Here is a 27,077-nt window from a genome sequence, read left to right on the forward strand (position 1 = left end):
GGCTAAAGAATATCACGTGTGCCCGTCCCTCTGTAACTGGTCAGTGTGACGGGCAAACCGCGTTGCTCTCAGGAAACGCGGCGAGGCCGCCGCAGAGAGACGTGAGGTCTTGCCGCAGAAACCAAAGACGGCATGGTGTCTGGGAATGTACCGCCGTTTTGCCTCTATTTTGTTGAGCAAAACACTACCTGTTCGCCGCGAGACGCCGTCGTGGAAGTCGCGATTTGCCAGCATGTGCGCATCGAAACTCGGCGCCTGCGGACGTTGGGAAATCGATTCGTACGCCAGATAGCCACCTCCACACCCGTCAGCAATGCCGAAAACAGAACGTTTCAGATCGGCAGCTTGTTACACGTAAAAACGACCAGTTTTGCTCTCTCGCAACGGAGAGACCTGTGGTGCTTGTTGGACTGCTTGCACTCAAAACGGGCGACTGGCTCTCACCCCGACGCATGCACAGCGGCGCCGCACAAGAGCAGGCACAACCCGGCGAAACTTGGTTTCGTGATGTGCCTGTTTTTGCCAAATGCGGACGATTCACTTTCCGATACACTTTCTTTCACCTTGAGTGAGATTCAGCGCACGTTTCGCTCTGCGCAGCCTCGGACAAAAGCATCAGACTGCATGCGCTCTCCGCAGTGCTACTCCGGCCGTGTTGATGTGTCTGTGAGAGGCGCCTCAGCCCGCTGGGTGTATCCGCTCTCTCCCTGTTCACGTGGAGGGTCATGGAACGGGGTAAACTGGCGCAGGTTTTAGTCGCCGCTTTCCTTCGTGCCTATCTAGCATTACAGAAAGCGATATCGTGGGAAAAGATGGCCGGTTTACATTTCTCTAGCTAAAAGAGGTGCGTCTAGGGGGACAGTCTGTTTACAGCACACGGTGGCGACGTACGCGAGTCCATCAACAGAAACGAATTACGGGTCAAATTTCTTTCCCTGTCACTGTGCCTAAGCTCTGGGGCTAACGCCTTGCCAAAAACTGCCAGCCTACTGCTAGCCTGTCGGTGTGTTCCTCAGCAATGAGATCGACGAGGGCTGCAACTCAGCTGAATGCGCACGTGTGCGTCCACGTTGTGCAGAGTATGCAACTGCAAGTAAGCTGCCAAGACTCCACAGCATGTGACTCCAGGAATACGGCAGGGAAACGGTATACGGGCGCGTGCACACATTTGAGAATTGCGAAAATCTGCCCATTTGACCTGGCACAAAACCACCCCGAGTTGGGGCACCGCATCGCCCTTGCGTACGTGAAAATCATTGTGCGTTAATTCAAACGCACGTATGATGCAAGGGAGCATAGCATTACTGCATGCACAGCCATGTGTACAAACCATGAATGTGTCTCGGGATTACTGTGCTCTGGCTTCACGACGCCTGTTCGTCGGATAACGGCATCGGGGGCTAGACATCGATGTGTTCGAGCCTTTGGCTGATGTGACACAAAACCTGTGGCATCAGGTGCACTCATTGGTTAAATTTACATGTTGCAGAACGCATTACATTTGCAGAGTGAGTGTGTCGCTTTGATGTGCCTCTGTGCATCCACGGCAGACAGGACGTGAGAGAACTGACTCATCAATCGCCAGCGAGCTGCCCGGCATCATTCCGCTCGCAGGTTTTTCTCGCACAGGAAGGTCAGACCCTAGGGAATAGAAATCTGTTTCGTTTTGACACAGGATCTCTTGTTGACCGTAGCGTCTTCGGGGGCTAAAGCCTCCCCCGCAGCTGAAAAGGCGATTGGATTTCTTCCTTTTTTTGAATGCAAATTGAGAGCGTTTCCGTTAAGAAGCTCCAGTACCACGTACCGAGGCTAGGATGGGAAGTGTGCAATGTGTAGCGTCCGTCCTTCGGTGCACTGCAGCAACTTTCCTCAGGTGAAACCCCTGGAACTGTTCCAGCTCTGTACATGAAAAAAATCCATTGCCTTCAGATCGAACCCCCCCGCAGGTTTCATGTGACAGCTTCCTAACATTCCTGGTGAAATAGGCCGCATCCCACGGCACTTTGCCTGGATCATAGACAAACGAAAAACTGAACTATCACGTTACGAGACCCTAGGTCACCGCATGATACAAGGCAAAGACGAAGAAACGAAAACTTCCTGGATTTTGCATTCGACAAGTAACGCATACAAGTCAAATCTATCCACAAACCCGCTCACCGATCCTCCCCATATTTTTCATTCCGGGAACCAGCACGGGCGGCGAAATCCGGTAGAAAGGCGGCGCTCAGAACTAAACACGTCTACTCCGCGACTCGCCCGAACCGCGTGCATGCAGCTAAATGCTTATATATATATATATATATACACAGCGAGCACACGAGAACGTGAGCCCCGCAGCCCCTGACGCGGGTTGTTGTGTCGTTTTACGCGGCTCCAAACTCACGTACACCCCCTTCAAGACAACCCGAACCCCTCAGCGCCTTCAATAGCTTCCATGAGCCGCTCCCTGAGAATCGCTTTGGACTCGTACGGCGGCAGCTTGAGAAGGTTCACGCATGTGCTGCTCGTTGGTAGCCGGTGTCGTTCTGGAACTCTGTGGACTGTAAAGGAGGGGTGGAGATTGCGGAATCCCAAGAGAGGCGGACGCGAGCAAGACGTGACAAACATGAGGAACTTTGACCGCTCCTCGCTACTCATTTCCTCCTGAAGAAAAAGCAGGCCAGCCGTCACGCGCATGACGTGTTTTGAATGTCCGCACTCATTTCTTCTCTTTTTCCTTGGAGCAATTTGCGTGTGAGACGGACCCTGGCCGCGTGCTCGGACAACGGACCGCTGCACGCCAGTGTACATACGGGATGTGGGGAATTCATCGACAAAAACGGCGCACAGAACCTCACTAGTTCGAGTTGCGAGAACTGACGACTCAGCATATCAACTTTGAGAGGTCTATCCGAAACAGCGTGTGCAGGATGCACACGCTTTGAGCGGTCAGCTGCTTCCTCAGATCTACACAGAGGCCAACTTGCCGCTCCGGGACATTCCAGAACGCTGGATCCGACTTGCGGAGCCGCGGACAACATCCCGCGGGGGGGGGGGGGGGGGGGGCAAACGAAAATGAAGCTCGTACAACCGATCGTACCACTAACAAAGAATCTGTTTCCAATTGTTCGAGGGTTCGCGCTACAGGAAGGCACCGACAAACACCTCTTATTTTGCGGCAGGACTCCCACACAGAGTTGCTGCCAAGGACATTGTCTTGAAGAGTGAAGAAGCAGTTCAGTCGCGCCTGAATTCCCATTGTCCCTTCGTTCGCGAGTGTCCATTTTCAAACCTACCAGCGTATCCCACAACCAACCGATGGTCGGAGAGGAGGCCTCGAACCCTCCGGTGAAATTCGCATGTGCGCGCAGGTCTGCTACATCAAATCCTGAGGAACCGAGACGGGAAGACGCGGGGATGCACGAACGGCCTCGCTTGAAATGAAATTATGAGTGATACACGTGCCGTCCTCCCTCTGTGGTCCAAGATTCGACGCATGCTTTTTCGGCTAACTCTCTCCTTAGATGACTCGCGACCCGTTTTACGGCAATTCCTACACGCCCTAGAAGATTCAAGGGCTGACACGCGTGCGGCGTTCTAAACCCAGAGCTATGGATCACCAACGTCTTCTCGTCGAGAGGCGTACTTTCGTGACACACGACCCATGACTGGTCCTCAGTCGACACACCACTCCCCGCTGAGACTGAACACCTTTCTTACGGCATTTTTGGCCGACCGCGTCCTCAGACAACTGGGATACATTCCCCAGCCCCCTTCTCGCAGAGTGCCGAGAGTAAATACCCATCACTCTGGAGTGTCGAATCCGTTTTGGTCGGTAGCCGGAACGCGCCGCTGGAACTACCGGCTGTGTCGGCTACCCCGCAGATCCGCATTTTCACTGCGGAACCGCTTTCTGTGTGCAGCATGGCCAGCGTGGCTGCTGCTCGACTTCGCGTCAGGCCTTCGCCTTTCTGTCCCGCCGGTTTCGCCCTCTTACCTAACGGACTACCCGAGATAAGCAACTGAAGCTCCGCGGGGCTAAACATTTTCAGCCACTTGACTGGAATCACCTGCGAGAGGCCATTCAGGAACGCCTGCGTTTGCTTCGCGATCTGTTTCGTGCATTTGAAATGCGCGACTGCCTGAATGTACCGAAGTTTGGAGTCGCTGCGGAGACAGTCCAGTGAAAACAGAAACGCAGCAAATGACGCCTTTTTATATCAAAAGGTGCACGGGTACGGCCACGTGAATTCGCAGTCAAATTCACGACTTTTCTGGCTGCGGCCGGAAATGCGAGGGGCCGGATCCCGGTGCGTACTTGGTCACGGGAATGTTTCCGCCGTTGGGAATCAAATCTTCTTCCTCGTTGCTGCCGAAGTCGCCCAGAGTGACGCTGAAGGTAAGTGCCAGGTTTTGGACGTTGTCCGTGTAGTGCTTCAGAAAGAGTAGATTTTTGTGGACCACAGGGTCGAGGGCCTGGACGTCGTCCACCTGGTTGGGTCTCCCCAGAAGCAGATTCAAAAAGACGCGGTTCAGCTGCGGCTCGATGAGAATCTTCTCGTACAAAGCCTGAAACCGACACACAGCTGGCACGGCCGCGAGACGTTTACATGTCGACTGTCGAAACACTCTCCCTGGCCCCGGCAGCAGAGTGTCGCCTGCGAGGCGGCTGGCAACAGACGGACACCTCAATCAAAACCGCACTGCGCGCGAAAACAATTCTCGAGTCCGCGATCCAGAGCTGTAGAACTCAAATCGAAGAAACAGAGACATAACCTCTCCACGGGTAGTAGCAGTATATCGAGTGTTGATGTACGCAGACGCACACAGGGGCGCGTTCTCTGCAACCTGCCGCCGCATCACGCTCCCTGGTGGCTGTGTTGCTAGCAGACGAAGCGAGATTACCTGCGCATCAACCCATGTCCAGACATCGGATGCACAAACTGCCTACCTTGCCAACTACTTTGCCAAGAGCATTGTAAAGCGCCGTAGGGTGCGAGTGCGCGAGGTGTGCACTCGGATTCGGATAGAGAGAGTTGTCCGTAGACGCCTGTAGAAACACAGGAGCAAGTCGCGGCAACGCACCTCGTCGACTCCTCGCCGCGGAAACGTCCGTCCCCACATGTAAGATGTTCTCGGAACCGTCTACACTTTTACATCTGCACTCTGTCGAAGCAGTGTGGATAATGATCCACGACGCCTCCACGTTCTCCCGCGCACGTGTTTTCAGCCCTTCCCGGCCACCCGACGAACACCGCACCGTCTTTTTCGCCCCTCGGCGCATGCGCCCCGTGGACACCCCGCGCCATGCAGGCGTTTGAACCAGCCAGATGCGCAAACTCGTCCTCCGTCGCGCTTGAACAAGAGAGCGACTGTGGCCACTCGCGGCGATGCAGAGAGGCGCTCGATGCTTCGGGGGTGAAGACCGAAAAGCCCTGCGAGGAGGGTTGGTCGCCTGTATCTACAGCCACGAAGGGCCAGGAGAGGTCACGCGACTTCCACTGCGCTGTGTCCTACTTTGAACAGTCCGTAGTCAGGATCAAAGACCTTTCGAGACAGGAGCACCTGCGTCGACAAAGGAACGCAGACGCCAGACGGAAGGAGATGCACTTCTCGCCGTTAAAAGACGTCGCGGTGGCGAGCAGTCGGCGTGTGCTTCGAGAGGCTCTGTCGGTTCTCGTCGGCCGCACTCCGCCCTCTCCGGTCGAAAGGTGAGGCCGCACGAGACGAGGGCGAAACGAGAGTCTCAAGAGAGAAACGAGTGTCTCAAGAGAGAAACGAGAGTCTCAAGACAGAAACGAGAGTCTCAAGAGAGAAACGAGAGTCTCAAGAGAGAAAACAGAGTCGTCGGTTTGACCTTGCCCGCTTGAGGCCTCTCGCCCCCGGCAGCGGAACCGTTCAAACGCATGTGTGTTTTGACGCGCCGCGCGTCGTCTCTCAAAACGGGTTTTTGACAACTCACGAGAAACTCCTTGAAGAGGCCGCCGCCGTCAATGCCTTCCTCGGGGATGCCCTCGCCCGTGATGAATTCGATTCGAAAAAAGCCCTTGAGGTCATGCTCTACAAAAAGTCGCCACAAACCCGAACGCGATGCACAGGCTCTAGACAGAGGCACACTCCACGGAGGTCGACAAATCGAGCATCAGGCTAAAGCAGACAGTCAATGCCACGTACCCGACAATGCACCATCTGCACGGAAACGTGAGACCTTAAATCCGAATATTTTCTTTATACATATATATATATATATAGATAGATAGATAGAGAGAGACAGAGAGAGAGATGCGTACATGTGAGCCGGTTTACGCTGTTTATGTGTACTTACGACTATCTCGTCAGATGCATGCATGCGAATGCGCACGTGCACATGTTCTGGCGCGTGTTGCTATAGTGTGTTCTCGTCCAAAACCCGATGGCTACGTGTGCGCATTTATAGATGCTTGTGTAGGGTCTCCTCTCTCACTGAATACATGCTCGTGGACGCAGATGTCGGTGTACATAGAGATACATGGCTGCCCTATGCATGCAGTTTCGAAACGTCAACAACCAAACCCCCGTTTTTTTAGCATGCGTCGTCCGTTGAGGACATCAGGTGGGCACGCAGGCGGCGCCCTTCGAAAAAGCCGACAAGGCACGCGTGACAACTACTCGCGTCTCCTGATCTTTCGCTCACCGTCGGCGTATCCCAGGGCGAAGAGGCCATCCTCAACTGCAGGGAGATTCCGCATGTTTCACAGAGGCAACTGCCACAACCAAGTGAGGGGTGGATAAGCACTTGAAAGGAACGATGGATCTATCCCTCACCGAGACACCCTGGCTTGGCACGGGAAGATGGAGCCTGTTTATAAGCGAACGGTTTCGCCTCAGCAGACAGGACGCTCGAGTGTCTCGAATCTTTCGAAAGTGTTTCCGGCCGAGGTCCTCTTTTTTGGACACGAATGGACGCATGCAGTTGAATCTAGAGGGACGAGACTGAGGATTTCACACTCTACGGCGCTTCGCCTTTAAAAGCGCAGAAAGCCGTCGTCACTTCACAGCCTCCAACTTCGAGGTTCAGAGGGCAAAGCTATTTTTGTCGGTTGAAACGCGGAACCCCCGCCCCTGTTATCCGTACTCGGTTGAGATCAGCCTGGACGACTCACGGCTTCTTTCAACTACAGTTCCTAGAAGACCTGGATTTCGTATGTGACGATTCGCCGCTAATCTACACTCCTGCACATTCGATTTTATATCGCAGGATCGGAAATCCCTCGCCTCGACCTGACGCGCGTACCGATGTAGTCCCGTCGGATCTCGTGCAGGCTGCGGTCGAAAGGCAGCTGGTGAAAAGCGTCGCGGAACCGGAGTCGGTCTGCGTTGATTTTGTCGTAGAAAACCTGAAGGCCAAAGTTGCACCAGAGACGCGCTGTCGAGAGACACCCGGCTTACACTCCACAGAGACACGCGCTGAACGTGGCAGCAAACGCGATTCCACACCGCGTCTCGAGTCTGGTGCCTGCAACGGAAAGCAGACCTCCTCTCCGCGCGCGAAAGCCATTCGGAAGAACGGGAAGTGAGCAAGCTGCAAACCGCGAAACGAAACAGCGCTCCCCCAGAAAAAAGACCCCAGAGCCGCGACGCGTTTCATTTGCATCCTAAACCGTGAGCCTCCTCAGGTCGCCATTTCGCGGAGCCCAGCGGAGCAGTCACACAAGCGGCGCGAGATCGGATGACGAGACCCCGACGAAAGACGGCGCCGCAGAGACAGAGACGCGGGGACAGTGTGTGGCCTCTCGCTGCCTCGCTTTTCCCTCTCGGAAGGCCTGCAGACTCTTACGAGGACTCTGTCTTCAAAGGTCATCGTGTGCGGGAGCTCTGTGAGGAGGGCTGCGAGGATTTTCTCGGCGTGTTTCACGCCGGTGTTTGCGACGCGATCGAGGCCCTCAGCGGCGCCTTCTTCGGGCCGCGCAGGCGCAAAGGGTGCATCCAGCTGCGCGAGGCGCTCCTGCTGATGGAGCAAGGCCTTGCTCTTCAGCAGATGCATCGTGTCGGGGAGGATCCAGGACGTTTCGGGAAGGAAGTGGAGGCGGCTGTTGCGGTCAAAGAGCTGCCGGACGAGTGTGTTGAGGACGCTGCGCAGCGAGGACGAACGCGACGCCGCGAGGCCGTTCCGGCCCCTCTGCAACCGCGACCGCCGGCGCTCCGCCGCAAGGCCCGGAGACACCGGAGACACCGCGCCCCACGCACTGGCGAGAGCCGGAGCGGCGAGAGCGGGGAAGGGCGAGGAAGTGGGCGTGTAGCACGCCTGCAGCAGCTTCCAGGCGACCTTGTTCAGAGTCAGAGACAACCACTGGATGTCTGAGGCCGTGAGGAGGGGCGCGCCGGAAAGCGGCGAAGACGTCGCGCGGAACCCAGGCAGCGAAGCAGACCGGGACGCATCTACCAACTCAGAGTCGTACATAAGCTGCAATAAAGCGCACACGGAGAGGCACAGACACGGAGGGCCTTTCCAGTTCCCCTCCAGAGCACGCAGGTGGAGACTGCCGCGACGGAGGCGAGCGACGCACTGGAGAGAGAAGGCGGGGCAAGCTCCAGAGAAACATCGGATCCACGTTGCTGTGCGCCGTCCATGGTGGGGAAAAAGCGTTGAGACGAGTCGGGAATCCATCGTCGGGGAAGAGCCGGAAGGCAAGAGGTACTTGGAAAAGCAGGTGAAAGAAGAGAAGTAGGAAAGACGAGGAAACACATGTGCGAGGGATCCCACTCAAGCAAAAACGCTGCTTGCTCCTAAGAACGGCCCATCCGAGCTCTCCTATCCGCTTCGAGACGATCAGAGAGCTGCCACAGAGTGTCCACCCACACAGAGCATAACTGCTTGGTTTTTCGCGTGGAAGAGAGGAATGAAGTCGCAGTTTCTATGCGAAATGCAGGCGCCTCTCACTGGAGCGAAAACGATCCTACGAATCCCCAAACGTGAAAGGCCTCCACGGAACCCATCCGACGCGCCTCAGCATCCAGACCCAGCAAACGGGCCCTTGGCGGAGGGGCAGTCTCTCCGAGCCGAGAGAGGCCAGCCGACGCACCTCGAGTTGATACTGAAGGAGCGTGCACGCCGCACGAAGCACTTGGCCGAGAGGCGCCTCGAAAAAGGGTGCATGTCCCAGGCGTCTGAGGAACTCGTCGACGTCGCCGTGACATTCTGCGTCAAACTGCGCGGCAAACCGTCAACGCAGGAATCGATCCGCCGAAAAGCGATCCGTGAATGCACGATCAACAGCGCGTCAATGCACATTTAATGCCACAAAGAGAACAGAGAAAGAACAAGAAAGCGAAAGAAAGGCAGAGAAAAAGGAAGCAAGGGAAAGAGAGAACGAGGCAGAGAGGCGTTGAGCGTCTCTCGCGGTCTCTGTTGGGTCCAGAGGGCCCTGGCCTCATCTCTGGAACAGGAAGGAGACAAGCGACACGGAAAGACCGGACGAGGGGTTGTGTGGGAGCAGAGGAAGGTAACGTGAGAAGTGAAAAACGAACAAACCTACGACGTGGCGGATGACGGGGAGGAGGTGAGCAGAGAGGGAAGTGTTCATGGCTAACGCGTTGAGAATCAACCGGTCCATGCCTGCGAAAAAAACACACAGAGGAAAGCGAGGCTGACGAAAACAAAGGAAAGAAAGGTTCTCAGCTCACGCCCAAGCCGCGAAAACAGATGCACGTTTCCTCATAGCTGTCTGGGCAGAGGCTTCCTCGCGTCGTTCACCCAGTAGGAAAAACGACGAACCCTTAGAGCCTCCAACGAAGACGAGACCCCACGACAACGGCATGCAACACACCCAAACGCTGAATTACGCAGACCGTGTTTGGAAAAGCGCGGCACGGTCGCGTCTTCTTTGCAATCACCCTCGCCACAAAACAGAAAGAAGCAAGGCACAGAGAAAGAGGGCGCATGCACACGCCGCGTTCGGCTCCCGTCATGAGACGTCTGCGCGAAGAGAAAAGAACGCACCCGCGTCTCCGCAACAAAGAGTGTTTTCTCTGCGCCTCTCTCGGTTGTTCTTTTCGTGCGGGACCTCAAAGACGGCCCACCGAGCCAAAGCGTGTCCACGTGCGACGTTTTTTCAGTCGCGCGAACATCGGTCGATCAGAGGTTTTTGAAAGTCTATCAAACGCCTACGAGGGATCCCGTCTCGTCTCAGCCCGCACCGGCACTCGGCTTCTCGCAAACCAGGCAAACTCTAAAAGCGCCTACTGACCAAGTGCTGGTCCTGAGCTATCCGCTGCCGCCTCCGCCTTTTGGTCAACTGCTGGTGCGTCCTCCTCGGACGTGTCGCTCTCGGAAAGATCTTCCGAATCGCCTTCCAACGCCGCGTCGGTTTCGGCGCTGCTGACTGCCGGAGGCGAGTACAGAGAAGGAGGAAAGAAGAGACGCAGAAGCGGCGGAAGCCCTGCCAGGGAGTTCAGGAAACAAGCAAAGAGGCTCCGGGCCAATGGAAAACGACGCGCAGAATCTAGAAAGAACAAAGGTTCACATATATGTACATATATATATATATATATATATCAACGCATATACAGGGAGACTGACACCGAAGTGAGAGAGGACTAAACACGCATGCACACATAGATGTAGTTGTAAATAGGACTCGATATAAACATATATATATATATATATATATATGGATATCCATGTGTACGAAAAAAAAATTATATGTATAGCTTGAGAGAGGTAGTTTGGTAGATATCACCAGGGAAAGAGGCGAATGAACACACTGTAAGTCAGACCAGCAGAGAGGCGACCTGACCGTGTAGGTCGTGGGGCTGTTTTCGCATGGGCGAGCAGAGAGTCGACAGACGAGAATTCCTTCTTCCTTCTCACTGTTTGTTGGGTCTTCATCCGCGCAGTCGAAGAGGGCGCGAAGCACTGCGGGGGTCATTAGCAAGCGCAGCTGGGACCTGAGCGCCGGGTCGATCCCCGAGCTCGCTGATTCACGGCCAGTCTGTTCCTCTGAACTCAAAACGCTCTGCCTGAGGAGTTCGTCGTGGGCGAAGCTGCCGGCCCAGCACAGGATGCACAGCAACGTTTTCTGAGCCGCTTGGTGTCCGTTCGGGCGGTCCGTGGCGCCGATTCCGCCGTCGCGACACTCGGGCGAGGCCGGTGCTTCGCCGCCAAAGACGATCTGGTTGTGGAGCAGAGTGAGGGCGTTTCCGATGATCCAGAGAACCAGCGAGCTCGGTCTTCCTCCTTCCATTTCCACGCACCCTTCACCGGGCATGCGCGCCTCGTCGCGCACTCTGTTTCCGGCTTCTGCCTTGCCTGTCGTTGAGGACACGCGCTTCACCATCAACTCGCGAATCCGCTCATCCGCCTCTCGCCGCTGCAGGCTCGCCGACCGGTCCTCGCACTTCCGAGGCTGACGGCCGAGACCGTCCCCCGGAAGAGCGAGGGGGGCGGCATCGGAGACTGTCGAGACACCCGCCCTGGCCGGTTCCGGCGGAAGGAGCTGCCGCGTCCGGAGAAGCGCCTGGAGGGCGTCGCAGCCCGCGACGGAACTCAGCGCGTTGCCAAGAACCCCGGTCAGGAAGCGCACGCGCCTCCGCCACTGCTTTGTCTCCTCGTTCGCGCCCACGGCGACCCACGGAGCAGCCAGGGCGGAGGGGAAGGCCGGGCACGACGCCGCAGGCGAGGCAGCTTGGAAAACGGGGACGAGGCACGGCACGCCCAGGAGGTGGACGAGGAACTCCACCTCGCCGCTGATGTCTGTACAGGTGCACGCACACCACACACAGCCCGGAGGCGAGATTTGGGGAAGACGCGCCGCAGAAGAGCAGGAGAGAAAAAACAGAGACGAAGGGAAAACACCAAGACCTACGCCGGAGTGCCGATGCACTGAGTACGTGAGGAGGGGAAAGTAACAGCGCCGCGACTGGAACACATCCGTCGCCGTAGCTGCAGCTGGGACGTGCAGGTGGAAGCTTCGACTACACCTTGTGAGGGCCTGCGAGAGAAACACCCTTTTAGGCTACGCTCTGTGGGGAGAGACGGCACATGCTGCCACGATCACACCGGCCGCCCAAGTGCTAAGCGCGCGCCGCCGAGGACCGACGGCCACCCTCGCGCTCACGACAGTACGCGGAGGTGGGCGCTGACGAGATTGAGGAACTCGAGGCTGACGAAAACGCGCGCGCCGGTGAACGGATCTTCTGCGTCAAAGCCTGAGCCAGAGCCTTTCGTCGCTCCTTACCATCTGCGTGTCTGCATGCGCGCAAACACGTCTCGACGACCACCGCAACGCCTTGCTCGCGACTGTCTAGGACGTGCCTTGCGTCGCGCGACGCGTCCGGGCGCCGTGTCGACGTCGCCATCACATCCGCCAGCGCGTCTCCGAGCATGGCCGCGAGGGGCGCTTGCGCAGGTGGCCAGCTGCGCACGAGGCGCGACAGTCCCGCCGAGTTCTCGGAAGCGAGGCGCGCATCTGCATCAGGGCGAGCACCGCGTGAAGGCGGAGAAGCGAGAGCCAGGAGGACGTCCCGAACGGTGCGAACCCAGTGCCAGGGTTCCTGGCGCGTCTCTTCCAGTGCGCCAGCAGACTGTCCCTCGACGAGGCCGGCAGGGAGCAAGAGAAAAGGCGGCTCGAACGAACACGCGCTGGGTCCTTTCGCGACGGCGACGCGTCTCTCCTCGCGTTCTTCCGCGCTCTCTGCCTTCCCCGACAACCTGCTGGAGCCCCCGCCCTGCTTCGCTTCTTCCTCCCGTGTCGTCGCGGTGTCTCTCAAGACAGCCAGCAGCGACGAGGCGAGGACGCTGCCTCGCCACCCTCGCGAAGGCCGCAAATGCACCCAAGAGAACGCGCTGAGGCCTGCGACTCGGGCGGAACAGTCGCTGCTCGCGGTCTGGGCTTGCTGCGGCCGAGGCATCGTCTGGTCCACGTCGCCCTCCCCGCGATTCTCCGGCGCCGCGCGCTCACGCCTGCCTCCGGCTCCAAACAGAGAAGACGCAGGTGCGCGACTGACTGGCGCTTCGCGTGTGGGCCGAGTATCTCCGCTTCCTTGTGCATTTTCAGCGAGAAGAAATCGAGGCGGAAGCAGAGACGGCGGCGCTTCACTGTTGAAGAGAACTGCGCGGTACCGCAACGCGGCGCACTGGAGCAAGAGGCGCAGCTCTGTGGCGGCCACGCGCGAGACCGGAGCCTGCGACAGGGGGCCGGGGCCGGAAGCTGAAGATTTTCGAGCCGGTGCGGCAAGAGGAGACAGAGTTTGGGCGTCGACGGCGCGCCGCGCGTCCTCCGAGGCGAGGCAGAAAAGGCACACCACGTCGTTCCGAGAGGCAGCCTCATCCATCTCAACCTCGAGGGGAGTCTTTTCCCCGGGCGCTTCGCATGCTTCGCACGGCCCGGTCCTCGCGTGGTCTTGTCCGAGACGCGTCACCCAATCACACAAGAGTCCGAGCCGCGCGACGTCTTGTGCGAACCACAGCCGCGCTCCTGGGGAAAACGAGGCGTTTTTCGCGTCCCCAGTCGCTTCCTGAACGCGTGCGCGACAGCCCCCCTGGGTCTCTGGTTCGGGGGACGAGGACGGCGAAGGCAGGCCTCTTTGTCTCGCCTCGTGTCCATCTTGGTCGGGGTCGAAGAAGAATGCAAGCTGCCGGATGAGGAAAGGCAGCGCCCGCTGAATGCGGAGTGGACAGGGCGCTGGCCCTTGCGCGACAGCCTCCCAGCGCGAGGCCGCGCTGTCCGTCGCGTCGGGCGCCTCTGCTAGGAGAGCAGTGACGGCGGCGTCGAAGGCTCGCCGGTGTTCGGCCTTTGTTTGCCGGCGAACGAAAGACGCCCGCCAACACCTCTGGACCTTCGAAGCTGCGTCCACGGACTTGCGGTGCCGCTCGCGCAACTGTCTCTCTCGGCGCTGGAACTCGAGCAAGGTCGAGCGGCAGGCGCCGGAGCCGGCCCCGCCGGCCGTGGGGCGACCCCGGACGAAGGCCGGTCGCGAGGCGCCAGAAAGATCAATTTTTCGATTCGACGAGTGCGTAAAGTCGGAGAACATGGTGGGGAAAGCGGCAAGATGCGGAGGTTTCTGCTTAGAAGCGAAGCGGCGGTTTCCCCGTGACCGCTGCAGACTGAGGAGACATGGCTGTGTCTCCCACGACGCACAGAAAAAGAAAGGAACGACGCGTTTTCAGTGGGTTGGCCGAGAAGCAAAAGTTGCCGCTTTCCAGTCGGAACAACGCTGGAAGAAAACCAGGGCTTTTACGCCCTGTTCAAAAACCGCGTGTTCTCTGCACGCCTCTGCGTCGTCGAGCGTCTCTGGAATCCGGGTTTTTTCGAATCTGGGCTCCAAGTCGAGGATGCGTCTTTTTATCGGGGGTTCTGAAAAGCAGTCAAAGCTTTTCCCGACCGCAGGAAGCGTGTGCACGGCCTCGAGAGCAGAAATGGGAAGGAGGCACGAAAGCAAAGCCGGTCGCGGAAAACGACGGATATGGGAGACACAAGACGCTGACAAGAACTCCCGGAAGACGAGGAAAGTGTGGAACAGAGCGCTCGCCTGAGGATACCGCCTTCCGATAGAGAAGAAGAGATTTCCACAAGATGTGTGTTAAAACGTTCTCGCAGGTCACACATGGAGGCCCCGGCTAGGAAAAGAGCCGCGTTTTCAAACGGGCGCTGACGGTTCTTGAAACCGGGAGAAAAGATCCTCCCGGCAACGCGTTCTTTCAACCTCGCAAGGGGGATGTGTTTTCAGTCATCGACCAAGGCTTTCTTTGCCAAGTCGACTTTCGTCGCTTCTGGCGGGTGAACCGGGTCAGCGAAAAACGCTCGCAGGCTCTGTTGTCTCGCGACAAGTTACGCGAGTAGAGACACAACTCTGTTCCGTCTGCCTTCGCGACTTTTCCTGAGAAAAATGTACAGTCCGTGTGAAACGGAAGTTGGAGGGGCCTTCAAAAAACACATTTTTGATCACAAAAACACCCGTGTTTGCGGAGAGAACTTGCTTCCCTTCCTGTGTCCAATACTTCGCTTCTTCTGCTGCTCTTTCTCTCCAGGGTTTCTGTAGAGGCAGGTTGTTAAAAAAAATCGATTACGGCACAAACGTTTTCGCGCTTTCCGCACGTTTGCACCTGTGCAGCCCGACTCCAGTGACGGAGCTTTGCGCCTTTTTCGCTGAAGAAAACACAAACTGACGAAAGCAAGACTCACAAGGGGTTTCCTTCCCGTCAAATAACCCGCCGTGCTGGGTCCGCGAAAGGGGAAGTGTCGGCAAACTGCCGGGGGCGCCGTACACTGTAGGGGAAAATTCGAGAGTTTCCAGTTCCAAGATCGCTCTTCACACTCACGTTGCTGTGTATGTTTCTTTGTCTTTTCAAAAGGAACGTTCCTCAATGAAACGCACTGCCTCCGTCCGTTCCAGAAGAAATCAAACGGAGAGTAACCAGAGAGTGCTCAGCGCCGAGACAGCGCTAAACACCAGGATCACGGCACACTCGATCCAATAGTGTGAAACGCTCACAAAATCCTTTTCACCGGGTTTAAGGGTCTTTCGAAACTAGTCAACTTTGATATCTGGGCGCTGCATGCTGAAGACGCGCTCGGAGCACACTTGAAAAGCGGAGTGTCTTCGAGAACACGCCGTTCTGTTCAAAAAACTTGGTACAAATCATGGATCCGAACCAATATTCGGGTACTTCGGGTACTCACTCAGAGGAAAGCATTGAAGTCCTGCGGTGCCTGGCCTCTGATGCATGCGAGCATTCAACACAATGTGTGTGTGTGGATTCCTCATTGGTGTTCGTGCAATGGGTTCGGTGGACCTTCTCTTCCCGACGCAGTTCCTAATCTGTGGCACGGTAGACACCATTTTGAGCGCAGCCTTTGCCTCCTCGCCCATAGTCAAGAGACCCGCTCCTTGTGAACAACCGAAACACTGAAGCAAACAAGCCACTTATTTCTGTCAGCTGCGATGAGAAGCAAGCGACTCTTCCTTGAGTTCTCTTGAACCGACCGCGCAACTTCTGTTCGAGTCTCACGGTTCCTGACTCTCAGACAACAATAACGCGCGTCTGGCGGGTGTACGTTCCAAAGTTTGCACAAGCTCTCAAAATCGCGTCTGAAGCCAAGAGGCGCTGTACGAGTCCACTCTGCTGAAAAGGTGTCGCCTTCTCGATGCCCCTCTATACAGTATATATATATATATATGTATATATATATATATATATATATACGTATGTGTATATACATACGCATATGTACACGAACTGCGGTTGAGGCAAAAGGGCAAACGCGCGTCATACCGGGCGGAATATATACGGCTGCTTATCCGCATACACAACTACTCTAGTTCTGCATACGAGACGCGCGTAGATGCATAGCTTCTACTTCTTCGCGAGCATTTCCCGTCGCCGGGTTAAGCAAGGAACAGAACAGCCGCCTGGAACTGAGGCTGCCGGCGGACTGACGTGTTTATGCTTAGACCGAGGCAACTTCAAGTGCGGTGTCTCTCCCTGCAGGGTAGCTAGAACCATTTTTTAATGCGTAAGTACGAGATAAGTAGAACTACTGTAGTACAACATAGCACAATAGAACTTGGATCCGCTAAACAGAGACACTCAAGATCGAAACCAGAAGTCCAACTCGGAGGGAGTCCCAGAGGCTGGCCACTGCACTTTGGAGCGCGTTTTTTGATCTCTGGACAGTCTTTGATAAGCAGTTTCTGCACTGGGACTCACAGAGCACAAACAAGTCTCGATTTCCCACGTGTGAACTTACTAAGCACAGGACACTCGGCGATGACATACACTCAACAATTGGGAGGAAAGCTACAACTTCTCCCCCTCCCTCACAGACTTCCTCAGTTGAGACAGCGAGCACGCAACTCGCGACACCCACAATTCGGATCTTTCAACATTCGCAACGCATTGGCTGCGCCTTTCCCTGGGTATACGCATTGAAGGCCTCTGAGAGTGACACAGAGGCACATAAATACCGCCAGACGACACATCTGGTCCTGTCGTACATGCTCGGAAAACATATCCGTAAGCGATGGAACCATCCCTCAGGGGCCTTGCCCTGTCGGCGCCACCTCCGAGACGACGTCTCACAAATCCGCTGGTAAGAGTTCCTTTTCTTCAGTCGAAAATCCACACACACGCTCTCCACGAGATATTTCTTTGTCGCCCTTGAACAATCGCGCTCCCTCCGTCCTGCGATACCCAATCTCAATATCGCCTGCTTTTTTCTCACACCCAAAGACGCTGTAGAGACAGCGAAACGGGCAGAGGTGTCGGCCGCAAAAAGCCAACGAACGTGCTGAATGGCGCCCAAAGTGCCGGGGCAAATCTTTTTACTAAACGTCTGGAGGCGCGTCTCTGTACTCCCGGGCCCGTCGCTCTCTTCAAAAGTTTGTAGACAGACTCTGTCCTCCCTCGTGACTCTTTCTTTCTAATCTACAGGGAGAAATGTAAACAATCCACTCCGAGCGCGCGCGCGTGCGCCTCGGGTTTCCTCCAGAATCCGCGGGTCCCTGTGGGGGTCGACAGCTTCCAGAAAAGCATGAGGCGCCAAGGAAGCTCCTGCGCGGAAGGCAAACATCCCGCGCGTCCAAGATACTGTACATGACCGCGAACGCCGAGAACACAGCCCGGCATCCCGCAGCAGAAGACAACCGGAGCGCGAAACACAGTCGCAGCCTTAGATTCCCCCGACGGCTTCCGGCGGCTGCTGAGCAGCAGACATCAACCGGGCGCCGCCGACCTTCTCCACTGCTTGAGGCGGGAGATGGCAGGCTACAGCGGGTGGCTGCATGTAGTTCAGCGACGGAATTCCACGCATGATGGTTTGCTTGGCGGCCTGCGGCTCACGCGGTGGCGCATTAACTTTCATGAGTCGGCCGACGGACGCGTGGCCCTGCCACTGCGCCGTGGTCATGAAAGACTTGAGCGCGCTCAGGCCTGCCTGCCGCAGATCAACTCCCTCGGGTGTACATACACCGGGGTCCGCGCTGCAGCTCGGATGGGCCACGGCCGTGCGCCACGCGCCTCGACTGCTTGCCAACTCCGGCGCCGCTTCGCCGCCCTGCAGCAGCCCCAGCGCCGCCTGCGAGGAACTGAAGAACTGCGGAGAAGCCGAAGCGATGCTGGTGGCGCTCGCACTCGTGGAGTCCCCCGAAGGCGTCTGGCCTCTGGGAAGCATTCGAGGCACGACGGGAGCACTGCGTCCGGAGTGCGAGGCGAAATACGCGGCGGACGTCAAACCTTCGGCGGGCGCAAGGAAGTCTGCCGGCCCAGATGGCTCGCGAGACGCCTCGAGGCTGAAAGCAGAGAAAAGGGGACAAGAAGGCAAAGCAACACATGGCGACACGGTGCCTCTCCCTCTGTAAAAGGAAAAAACCGTCCAGTCCCCGGAGGATCCTTCGTCCAGAAACCACGTTTTCTCTCGCCCCTGATCCGAGAGACCCTCGCCCACGCTTGTGTGCATCGACTCGGGAAATATGCACACGCGCCCGCTTCCCCCGCCTTCCCTCCCGCTGGCGACTGCTTGCCTCGCTCGCCGATTGAGGGTCGCGGTCCGTCTCTTCTCTCGCTGCAAGTCGCCGTAAAAACGTCTCCTCGGGGGCCCCCACACGGCCCACTTCTCTTCCGGGGCTTTTCCTTGACTTACCCTTTAGAAGCAGCCGCAGCCTCGAGGAAGACGCTGGAAACGTCCTCGAGACCCGGAAGGAGCAGGCGCAGATCTTGTTTTGCACCGAAAATCTGAGTCCCTTCGGCAGCTGCCATCTGCAGGTGGGCGACGCCAGCGGAAACGTCGCGTTCGGTCTGTCGCGACATTTCCGCCGGTTTCGACGTGAAGAAACTCAGTGCAGAGGCAGCCGCTGCGTCCGACGGTTCCCGGCATCTCGCGTCATTCGCGGCCACAGGCAGGGAAAGGAACGGCAAGTTTTCTCCGTGCGGAACGCGCTGAGTCGAGGCGAGCGCCGAGACAAGCCACTCTGAGGAGGAACCGTCCTGTCGTCCAGCGCCAGGCAACAGACCCGTGTATTCTGCAAGCATCTCTGGAAACGAAACAAGCAGACCACCGCAAAAAAAGGCGACATGAGACGAAAAAGCTCACACAAGCGTTCATACAATCTTGAACCGCCACAGGAAAGAGAAGAAACACCCCAAGCACGTCCAGACTGAGAGGGCATTGACACGCACAAAAAGTAAGCTGGATTCGTCTGTGTCGCCAAAAAAAAAGCCGTCTCTAAAAAAGGTGTCGGCCAGGGATGGGAGCCCATGGCCTCCACCCCAGGCACACATGTGCAGTTCGCGTCGGGGAAAAATCTCTCCCCACCTCTCTCTCTCCCCAACGAACATCGAAGAAAAACGCTCTCTCGCGACGCGACCTGGAGGGTCATAGTCTCTCTCTGTGTCTGAGCCGGGACGAAGGCAGGTGTTGCCATCCGGCATCCGCGGGTGGCGACCCCGTCGGCACTGCAACCGTTTCTTGCAGAGACAAGGGAACGGACGTGCGGCTACAAAGAAGAGGAGACGCCGGCGCTTCCGAGCATGCACGACCTCGCTCGTGTGTGTCCCTTTCGTTATCGCCTCTTTTCCGTTGCAATCTCTCAAGAAAACGCACACCGATGCGGGCGCGTCTGTCCTCACCGTTTGCGGTGCCCGCGGCGACGAACGACGGAGCTGAATGATCGGCAGCGTCTCGGAGACCGAGAGAAGCGGCCAAGGAAGCAGAGATGTGCGGCTGACTGCGCAGAAGCATGGCGGCGGCAGCCAGGTGTTTCTGTTGAGCCGTCGTCGCCCGGTATTGCCCCGAGCTGCGCCCGGCCTCCCTTGAGACGCCCGCCGACTTCACTGGCGCATACTCCTCTCCCGGCGACGGCAGCGTCACTTTCGCGGCGACCTGCGGCACACTTTGCGCGAGTCCCGTCGCGTTCGCGGCCCGAGACGAACACGCCCTGTCTCCCCCGTTCGCGCTCCGGTCTTCGTTCCTCGCCATTCGCGGAGGAAACAGACCTTCTTGAGAGCTGCGCTCGGGCAACCCCAAGGCAGCGGCTGCAGGAACGGGTCCGCTCGCGGCGCCCCAGGCCGGCTGCGAGGCCTCGGCGCGGCCGAGCTGCTGGGGAAGGCTGTAGCACGGGAGAACCTGATCCGAAGAAGGAACAAACTGCCAGCTGGGCAGAGCGTTGGGAAGCGCCGGGGCTGGCGCCGCCGCGCGGGGCATCGGCGGCGCCACGCCCGTCAACCAGGGATGGCAGAGAGCGTCGTACGCTGCGATCCACAGGCGCACGAAAAAATCAAACGACAGCATTTCCCCTCAAGGCGACGGCTGTGTATCAAAAGCAAAAGGCCCTCTGCAGAGCGTGGCCTGGCGCCCGACCCTTCCCTTCGCCCCGTCGAAAGCCTCTCTCACTGCTGCGGCCGAAAACCCACCGTACCCCGCTGCTGTTCGACTCTTAAGTTTACGACGACAGTGTGGGTCCGTCGAGTGCTCCGACCCAGAAAGTGCGCGCACGTTTCTGCGTCGACTTTCAAACTCCAGAGAAAAAAATGCACTTAAAAAAGGGACACCTCCAGAGGGGCCAGCTGCGATGCAACTTACCACTGCTGAGACGCTGCGTCGGGTCGTAGGTCAACAGGCGTTGCACGAGATCCACCGCCAGCGGATGTCTCTCCTTGATCCTCTGCTCGAAACGCACGCCTTGGCGCAGCCGCCGCCGAATGTCTCGACTGCTGTTTCCTGACTTCTCTGGGCCGTTTCCGGCGCCCTGCTTAGCGGCACTGCCGGTTTGTTGCTTGCAGTTGTTGACGTCGAACGGGAAATGCCCGTCGATCAAAACGTAGAGAATCACGCCAATGCTCCACATATCCGACGCCGTGCTGTAGTGGCCCTTGTAGCACTCCGGCGCCTGAGGCGACACACGACGCAGGAACGACCGCGACGGCACCAATGAACAGCGCGCGCGTACATTCGCCCACCCACACGCGTTCTCGCCCAGTTCGTGCTGCTGAAATAACCCGGAAACCGAGTCTTTCGGTGTGTGACGGGAATGGAGGATGCGCAAAATGCGCGTCCCCTGTCGCTATATGCAAAGGACTGACGCCGCGGAGGTTCTGCCGCAAAGACGCGGGAGGAAGGCACTCACAGAGAGAAGCTCCATCCTCTGTAGCCGATGCGCTTTCAAACAGGCATTCAGACGCAAAGTATCTCTCCCCGTAGACGCGTTTCTTACTCGTCTCGGTGTTTCACGGGGTCGACTGTCCGTCGCACGAAAAAAGGCTTGGACTCTGTCCCTCAGACTCTCCGGCCAACGCGGCGTGGCGTGCATGTGCGGAAACGTGTTTTTTCCCTCTGGGAAAATCTGCCTAGACCCAATAAAGTAGGCTTGTCTCACCATGTATTCTCGCGTGCCGACGACAGAGATCTCGTTGGCGTTCGTGAGTGGTTTTGGTGGGCCGGGCCGGTCGAGAAGGAGACACATGTCGAAGTCGATCAGTGCTAACTCGTTGTTGAAGCTGGAGCTGCCGCTGCGGCTCTTGGACTGCGACTCCGTGTGGGGATAGCGAAACATGATGTTGTCGAGTTTGATGTCTCGATGCAGAACCTGGAGAAAGGAAAAAGGCACACAGACAGACGGCGCACTCGAGGCCTTTCTGAATCGGGCCCATCTGCATAACCGAATCGGACGCAACCATTCCGATATACGAAGAGAGGAACAACCTTCCAACGGGGAGAGATCCTTCTCAGACCCCGCGATGACACGCACTGCTCCAGTCATCTCATGATGTAGACGGTCGCAGAGACGATCAACGGGGAATCTCTGGAGCGCCTTTTCTTCTGGGCAGCACTGGCTAACGCACAAGGGGCAGCACTCAGAGCAATGGAAATTTCTCTCCGTACATGATCTGGCCAAGTTCCAATGGGAAGGAGCAGAACAAAAACTGTGAGAGCGGTGCCCGGTATCACAGTAAAAAAAACGTGTTTTCTCTGGGTCCTCCGCCATTGGTTTCTTCGTCTACCCCAAGCGATCTGCCTTGTGTGGTGGCAGACGCTCGGACTGACGCTTTGCATGTCCCCTGTCTATCTTACGTTGTGACTGTGGAGAGCGTGCACCGCCAGCAGAAGCTGATGCAGGAGACGTTTGCAGGCCGTGGACCCGATCCCAGCGGGAGGATGTTTCAGCACATACTCCACCATGTCGCTGCCTTGGCATCTCTCCATGACCTGTCGAGCACGTCGCGGCCGCAGCACAAGAGACAACACCCGGTTGAGTAAGTGGTGCGAACAACGGCCTGTGCACCTGCAGGACCTCCATTTCTCCTTGTCTGAGTGTCGTGGAGTCCTCTCCACGTTCCTTCGTAGTGTCTTGCATGCAGAGGAGGGAGTTCTTTTTTTTATGGCCCGAAAGATGCTAAATCTTGTCACTGAATCCGTCAAAGCTGCCCCCAGAGCAGTCCCGGCTGACAACGCTGAACGCCTATCTACAGCCTTCGAAGCTAAGGAACAGGCGACTCAGCCCCTCACAGAGACGATCGAAAAAGCACAAGTACAGTTCTTCCTCTGACGCAGCACGCGTTTGGTAACGGGCGCGCTCGACGCTTACGATATAGAAATGTGTCTCTGTTTCCAGGAGTGCGATGGGAGGCAGAAGAAGGTGACGATGAGGCGGCAACTTGGCAAGCTTCTCGTAGACGGCGCGATAGTAGGAATCGCATGCAATCAGCCTGAACAGAGCCAATCAGTGTGAAGTTGCGCGTACGTCATTTCAAATCGGCACAGCCAGAGTTCTGTCGGCGCACATTCATTTCCTGCAAAAGGCGCTCATTGGGCCGAAGGAAACGAGATTTTCGTTTCGACAAAGAGATTTCCCGAGCCTGAAAACGCGGCTGCCCAGACCGCGAGCGCCGGAATCATGCACCTTCTCTCGCGTTCGCAAACCATTGAATCCTCCCTCTCCGACTTCATGTCTCTCATGGCCTGCACACTTTTGTGCACGGAGAGTTATTATGTACCTATCGATATATATATATATATATAGGCAGTTCAAAGTTCAGTTGTTTCTTCATCCGACGCCTTTCATAATCACGCCCTCCACTTGGCACACGTCTTCTCGTGCTCACCTCTGTCGGCTTTTGTCGACATCCTTGATTGCGACACCTTGTTGGGTCGCGAGGCACTTGGCCTCATACACACTGGCTGTATATCCAGAGCCCAGCTTTCGGCCGAGGGCATAGTGATGGCGAATATCCTGAATCTGTCTAACGACAGAAGTCTTCTTTTCGGTCAGGCGATCCGAACAAGACCTGCCGTCGAGCCCTCCGCTCGCGTATGTTTTGCTGGAATCTGCGGCGCGGACGCTCCGGGAACATCTGCGCTCGCGTCTGCGACTGCGCCTACCACCCCCGCCACTTTCGTTGCTTCCTGTGGAACAGAGACGTGGCCGTTGCTGCTCACGCTGCTCGTCCCGCCCAGAGCTTCGGTGGCAGCGGCGCCTGCTGTCCCTGTCCTCCAGAGACCAGCGGGTGCACTCGTGCTGCTCGTGTTGGATGCCACCATGGTTGTGGACGTTCTTCTCATCATTCCGCCTCTTGAGAGAGCGGTGGCGCCCTCGCACGCGCCGACTGGCGCGTGCGAGGGCGGCGCGGATGCGCATGTGACTGACGACCGGCAAGCACCATTGGGAAGCGCATTCGACATGTGAGGCGCATGTGGCAAACTCTCCCTGGAGTAACATTGGACGGGGACCGAGGAGAGCGACCCGACAGGGGGCAAAGACGCCACTGTCGAGAGTTCTCCAGAAAGGGCGACTGAGGGTTGGTCGTGGAGCCCGGGGAAACTCTGGGCAGTGGCGAGAGTCTTCAACGACACGCCGGCTTTGGGAGCAAACGTCCCAGCGGCGCGCACGCGGGGATTCCCACTTCGAGAGTTGTGACACGACGACATATAGGCTCCAGGACCAGGCGGCGAGGTTAAGTCAAAAGCCGCTCCGGTGTAGCTACCCAGGACGGCGGGCGCTGTCGTTGTGACGACTGCTGGACCGGGATCCGCCATGCTCACGAAAGACTATCGCGGCAAAGGGTCTTGTGCGACGCCAGACGGCGAATGCCCAGAATCCGTGTGGCGATCGCTGAGCTGCAGAAAAGGGACGAAGAAACACTGCCGAGCGCGCAAAACACGGGAGACCAGGACTTCCCGCGTGGCCAAAATGCTGGGCGCTGTGGAAACCTGATAGGTCCACGATCTTCCACCTGGAGACGACTTGAAAACATCCGACTGTTCATAAAACCACGAGAGAGATGGGGCGACTTGTTGCGAACGAACCAAGCGACCCGAGCTGAAACGCCTGCGCGTCCGCGTCCAACGAGGGGTGAACGTTTCCGGTCCTTGAGGAAATCAAGCGGCCTGTGTTCTTCCCCACGAGCTCTGTGACGAAAACAGCGGGAGGCAAATCGGTGGCTACCAGGGAAGAAGAATGTGGTCCAGTAGATCTCCCTATGTGGACGTCCGTGTAGAGAAGGCGGGGGGGAGACGACGGCGGGGTTCAAAAGAATAACCGTGTATATTGACGGGGTTGCGAATTTAACAAGACATGGCGGAAATTAGGAGTTCCTCTTGACAAGTAAGACAACGTAGAGGTAAGCTGTGGCGGCTTAAACCTGGGAAAAGCAAAACACCACAAGGGGAAACGACTGCCTGGCACTTTCCAGATGACTAAGCGGACGCGGCGCCGAACAAAGTCAAGGGGAGATTGGAGGAAACGGAATCAGTACGAATCACAACGTACCCGTTGAACATAGTGAGCTGTATGCGTACATGAGTTATAGGTAGCAATCAAAGCATATCCTGGAAACGCAACGCTACACAAAGTTCCTGTCCCTACATACGCCTGGGCGGCGGCCGAGCAGCGATATCCCCGGCAGAAATCCGTAGAAGGCGAATGGATCTGAACGACATATACGTTGGCGATCTGCGAATACATATAATACACAACCGTAGCTGGGGCGTGTATCGCCATCACATATAATCTCGATAAATTTGGCGAAACGGGGACAGGGCGAAGGATCTCGAGTTCGCTCCCATGGCTAGCACACACATCAGAACGTCTAGAAGTGTAGACAAAGAGGACCCAGTAGGGCGAACATGAAGTTGAAAATGCTTGACAGACACGGGAATATGGCTTCTAAAAACAATTGCCTGCTCCGGTTACTGGAGTTTGTGGACACCCCTGCAAGTGCCTCAGACAAGACGCCGACAGGCACGCACAGACGCGACGACGCCACGGACCGTGGGCGCGAGATCCGCCAAGCCAAACAGTTCTCCTTCTCCCGGATCAACCCACAGGGAAAGCTTCGTCACCCTGTATAAACAAATTGTTTGTGTCTTGTTTGTACTCTTTACACGCACATATGTCACTGTTTTCTGGAGTGGTCTTCGGCACTTCCGACTCACAAGACAGGGGGGGTGGAGGAGAAAGATCCTCAGGGTCTCGTGCATGCGAGCCGCCGTTTGATTTGGATCCGGATCTGCTAGTAGACCGGCTCCGGTGAGCTTTAATGCATTTGCATATTGTCAGGAAATTTTCACAGTCATCGGCCCTTGCTTCAGCTTATTGTTTCCTGCGTCGTTGGAAATTTAGGAGAGGGGTGAACATAGATGTGGGTGTCGCGGGGGGCGCGTCCCTCTCCCCTTCCTCGGGGAGCTGCGGTGTCCCCGCAGGAAAAATATGGCGATTGCGCAGCTTCTCCGAAAAACACGAAATTCGAGGGGGCTGGAGACCACTCGATCAGAAAGCACAAATTCAGAGGAGGGGTCCTTCCCAAGAAGTCTTCCCGTGTTTTTGAGGTTTCTCCGGGTGCTCCATCGAAGTCTCTCGCGTCTTCTGAGGTCGGGGAGGTCACGCGGAGCTGTACCTGTCGACGAGACACCCCTCCACTGCTGTGGACGCGGGTGTTCGACAGATGACGGTAAAGAGAGAGAGCTTCAATAAAAAGCCGAGGATTCGCAAGTTAAGAACACGTTTGCCTCGGTAATGGTAAGGGGAAACGAAAAGTGTTCTGGTCGAAAGGCGTTAAGGTTTGCGAGAGAGAAAGACAAGCTGAAACTTGCATGGCGAGAGGGGTGGTGGCTGCAGCCACGTTTTCGCCACCCTTGAGAGAGGCACCGAGCGACGTCTTAAGGGTCAGGACACTTGAAACCCGGGCCGAAAAAGCAAGGAAAAGAACGAGTCACGGAGAGAGTCTAAAAGATGCGATCGGCATTTCACAACCTATTCGCCTGCACAAAAGTGTCACAAACTAGACTCGAAGGCAAAGAGAAGAGATGGGCTTAGTAAGAGGCGAGACACGACACCTCTCTCTCACATGTGGACGGCGAGAGATCACACCAACGCGCCACATACTGAAATCGCAGTTCCAGTCTTCTAGTCGGCAGTAGCAAGACCCAACCACCGACCGCTCCAGAAGTTCAGACAGCCACGTGAGGAGCGCAGAGTCTTCAGGGCGCTCGTACGGCAGTGCTCTAATTCCTACGCGCATAGTCAACTTTCAAACTGTCGTGTATTTGGTTTCTTTGGAATTTTGACAACCAAGCGGTTTTTTCAACGTACTGCTGCGTCGTGTGGGCTTCTCTCAGATAAGCTGACCTTCTGCCTTTGTCCACTGGAGCTGCACGGGTTTCGCGGGGCGGTCCGGTACAGCCATAAAGCAGTTCTTGTTTACATATCCTGGAAATCAGCGAGGGAAAAAGTTAGCTAGTTGTCTCCATTGAGGAGGAGAGAGCAAAGTCTAAATGTCTACGAAAATGGGGATTGTGAAGGTGCAAAAACGAGAGAAGCTAAGGATACTGAATCGAAAGCGGGGCCAGTATCCCAGTCTTTCCTCTCCCACCGTGCGTAATTTCCAAACTTCTTGCAATTCGAAGTCGGCCGACGCACTAAAAAAACAGCTCTTGTCTACACACCCGGACAAATCCCCTTGTTCTAGCTGAAGAAGACACCAATCGGTGCTATCTACGCGACGCATCCTGAGATATGTGCAGTCTTGCCTGCTCGAGCGGCTTCTAGAGACGCTCTCTCTTCCTCCCGGAGATGTCCAGGCTCTGCAGCTTCGCGGGTAGCTCCTGAAGTTCATTATCAATTGCCTG

At 56.7% G+C, this 27,077-nt stretch overlaps 2 protein-coding genes across 2 annotated transcripts; both read right to left on the bottom strand.

Moving 5' to 3' along the window:
- Positions 1-2,397: 2,397 nt before the first annotated feature.
- On the bottom strand, positions 2,398-13,992 carry NCLIV_007280 (hypothetical protein; the record flags this gene model as incomplete). The annotated part of the gene is made up of 15 exons (XM_003880239.1): positions 2,398-2,646; positions 3,279-3,370; positions 3,980-4,149; positions 4,301-4,551; positions 4,934-5,032; positions 5,500-5,547; positions 5,945-6,042; positions 6,656-6,691; positions 7,256-7,358; positions 7,799-8,425; positions 9,045-9,170; positions 9,498-9,577; positions 10,209-10,400; positions 10,832-11,713; positions 12,198-13,992. The coding sequence occupies 15 exons, from the start codon at positions 13,990-13,992 to the stop codon at positions 2,398-2,400; spliced, it is 4,848 nt and encodes a 1,615-aa protein (XP_003880288.1).
- A 3,638-nt stretch (positions 13,993-17,630) lies between these two features.
- Positions 17,631-23,589, bottom strand: NCLIV_007290 (putative protein kinase; the record flags this gene model as incomplete). The annotated part of the gene is made up of 8 exons (XM_003880240.1): positions 17,631-18,249; positions 18,600-18,990; positions 19,586-20,206; positions 20,538-20,844; positions 21,331-21,540; positions 22,026-22,160; positions 22,540-22,660; positions 23,057-23,589. The coding sequence occupies 8 exons, from the start codon at positions 23,587-23,589 to the stop codon at positions 17,631-17,633; spliced, it is 2,937 nt and encodes a 978-aa protein (XP_003880289.1).
- Positions 23,590-27,077: the final 3,488 nt, after the last annotated feature.

This window comes from Neospora caninum, chromosome III, assembly GCF_000208865.1.
Source record: "Neospora caninum Liverpool complete genome, chromosome III".
Classification (NCBI taxonomy): Eukaryota; Apicomplexa; class Conoidasida; order Eucoccidiorida; family Sarcocystidae; genus Neospora; species Neospora caninum.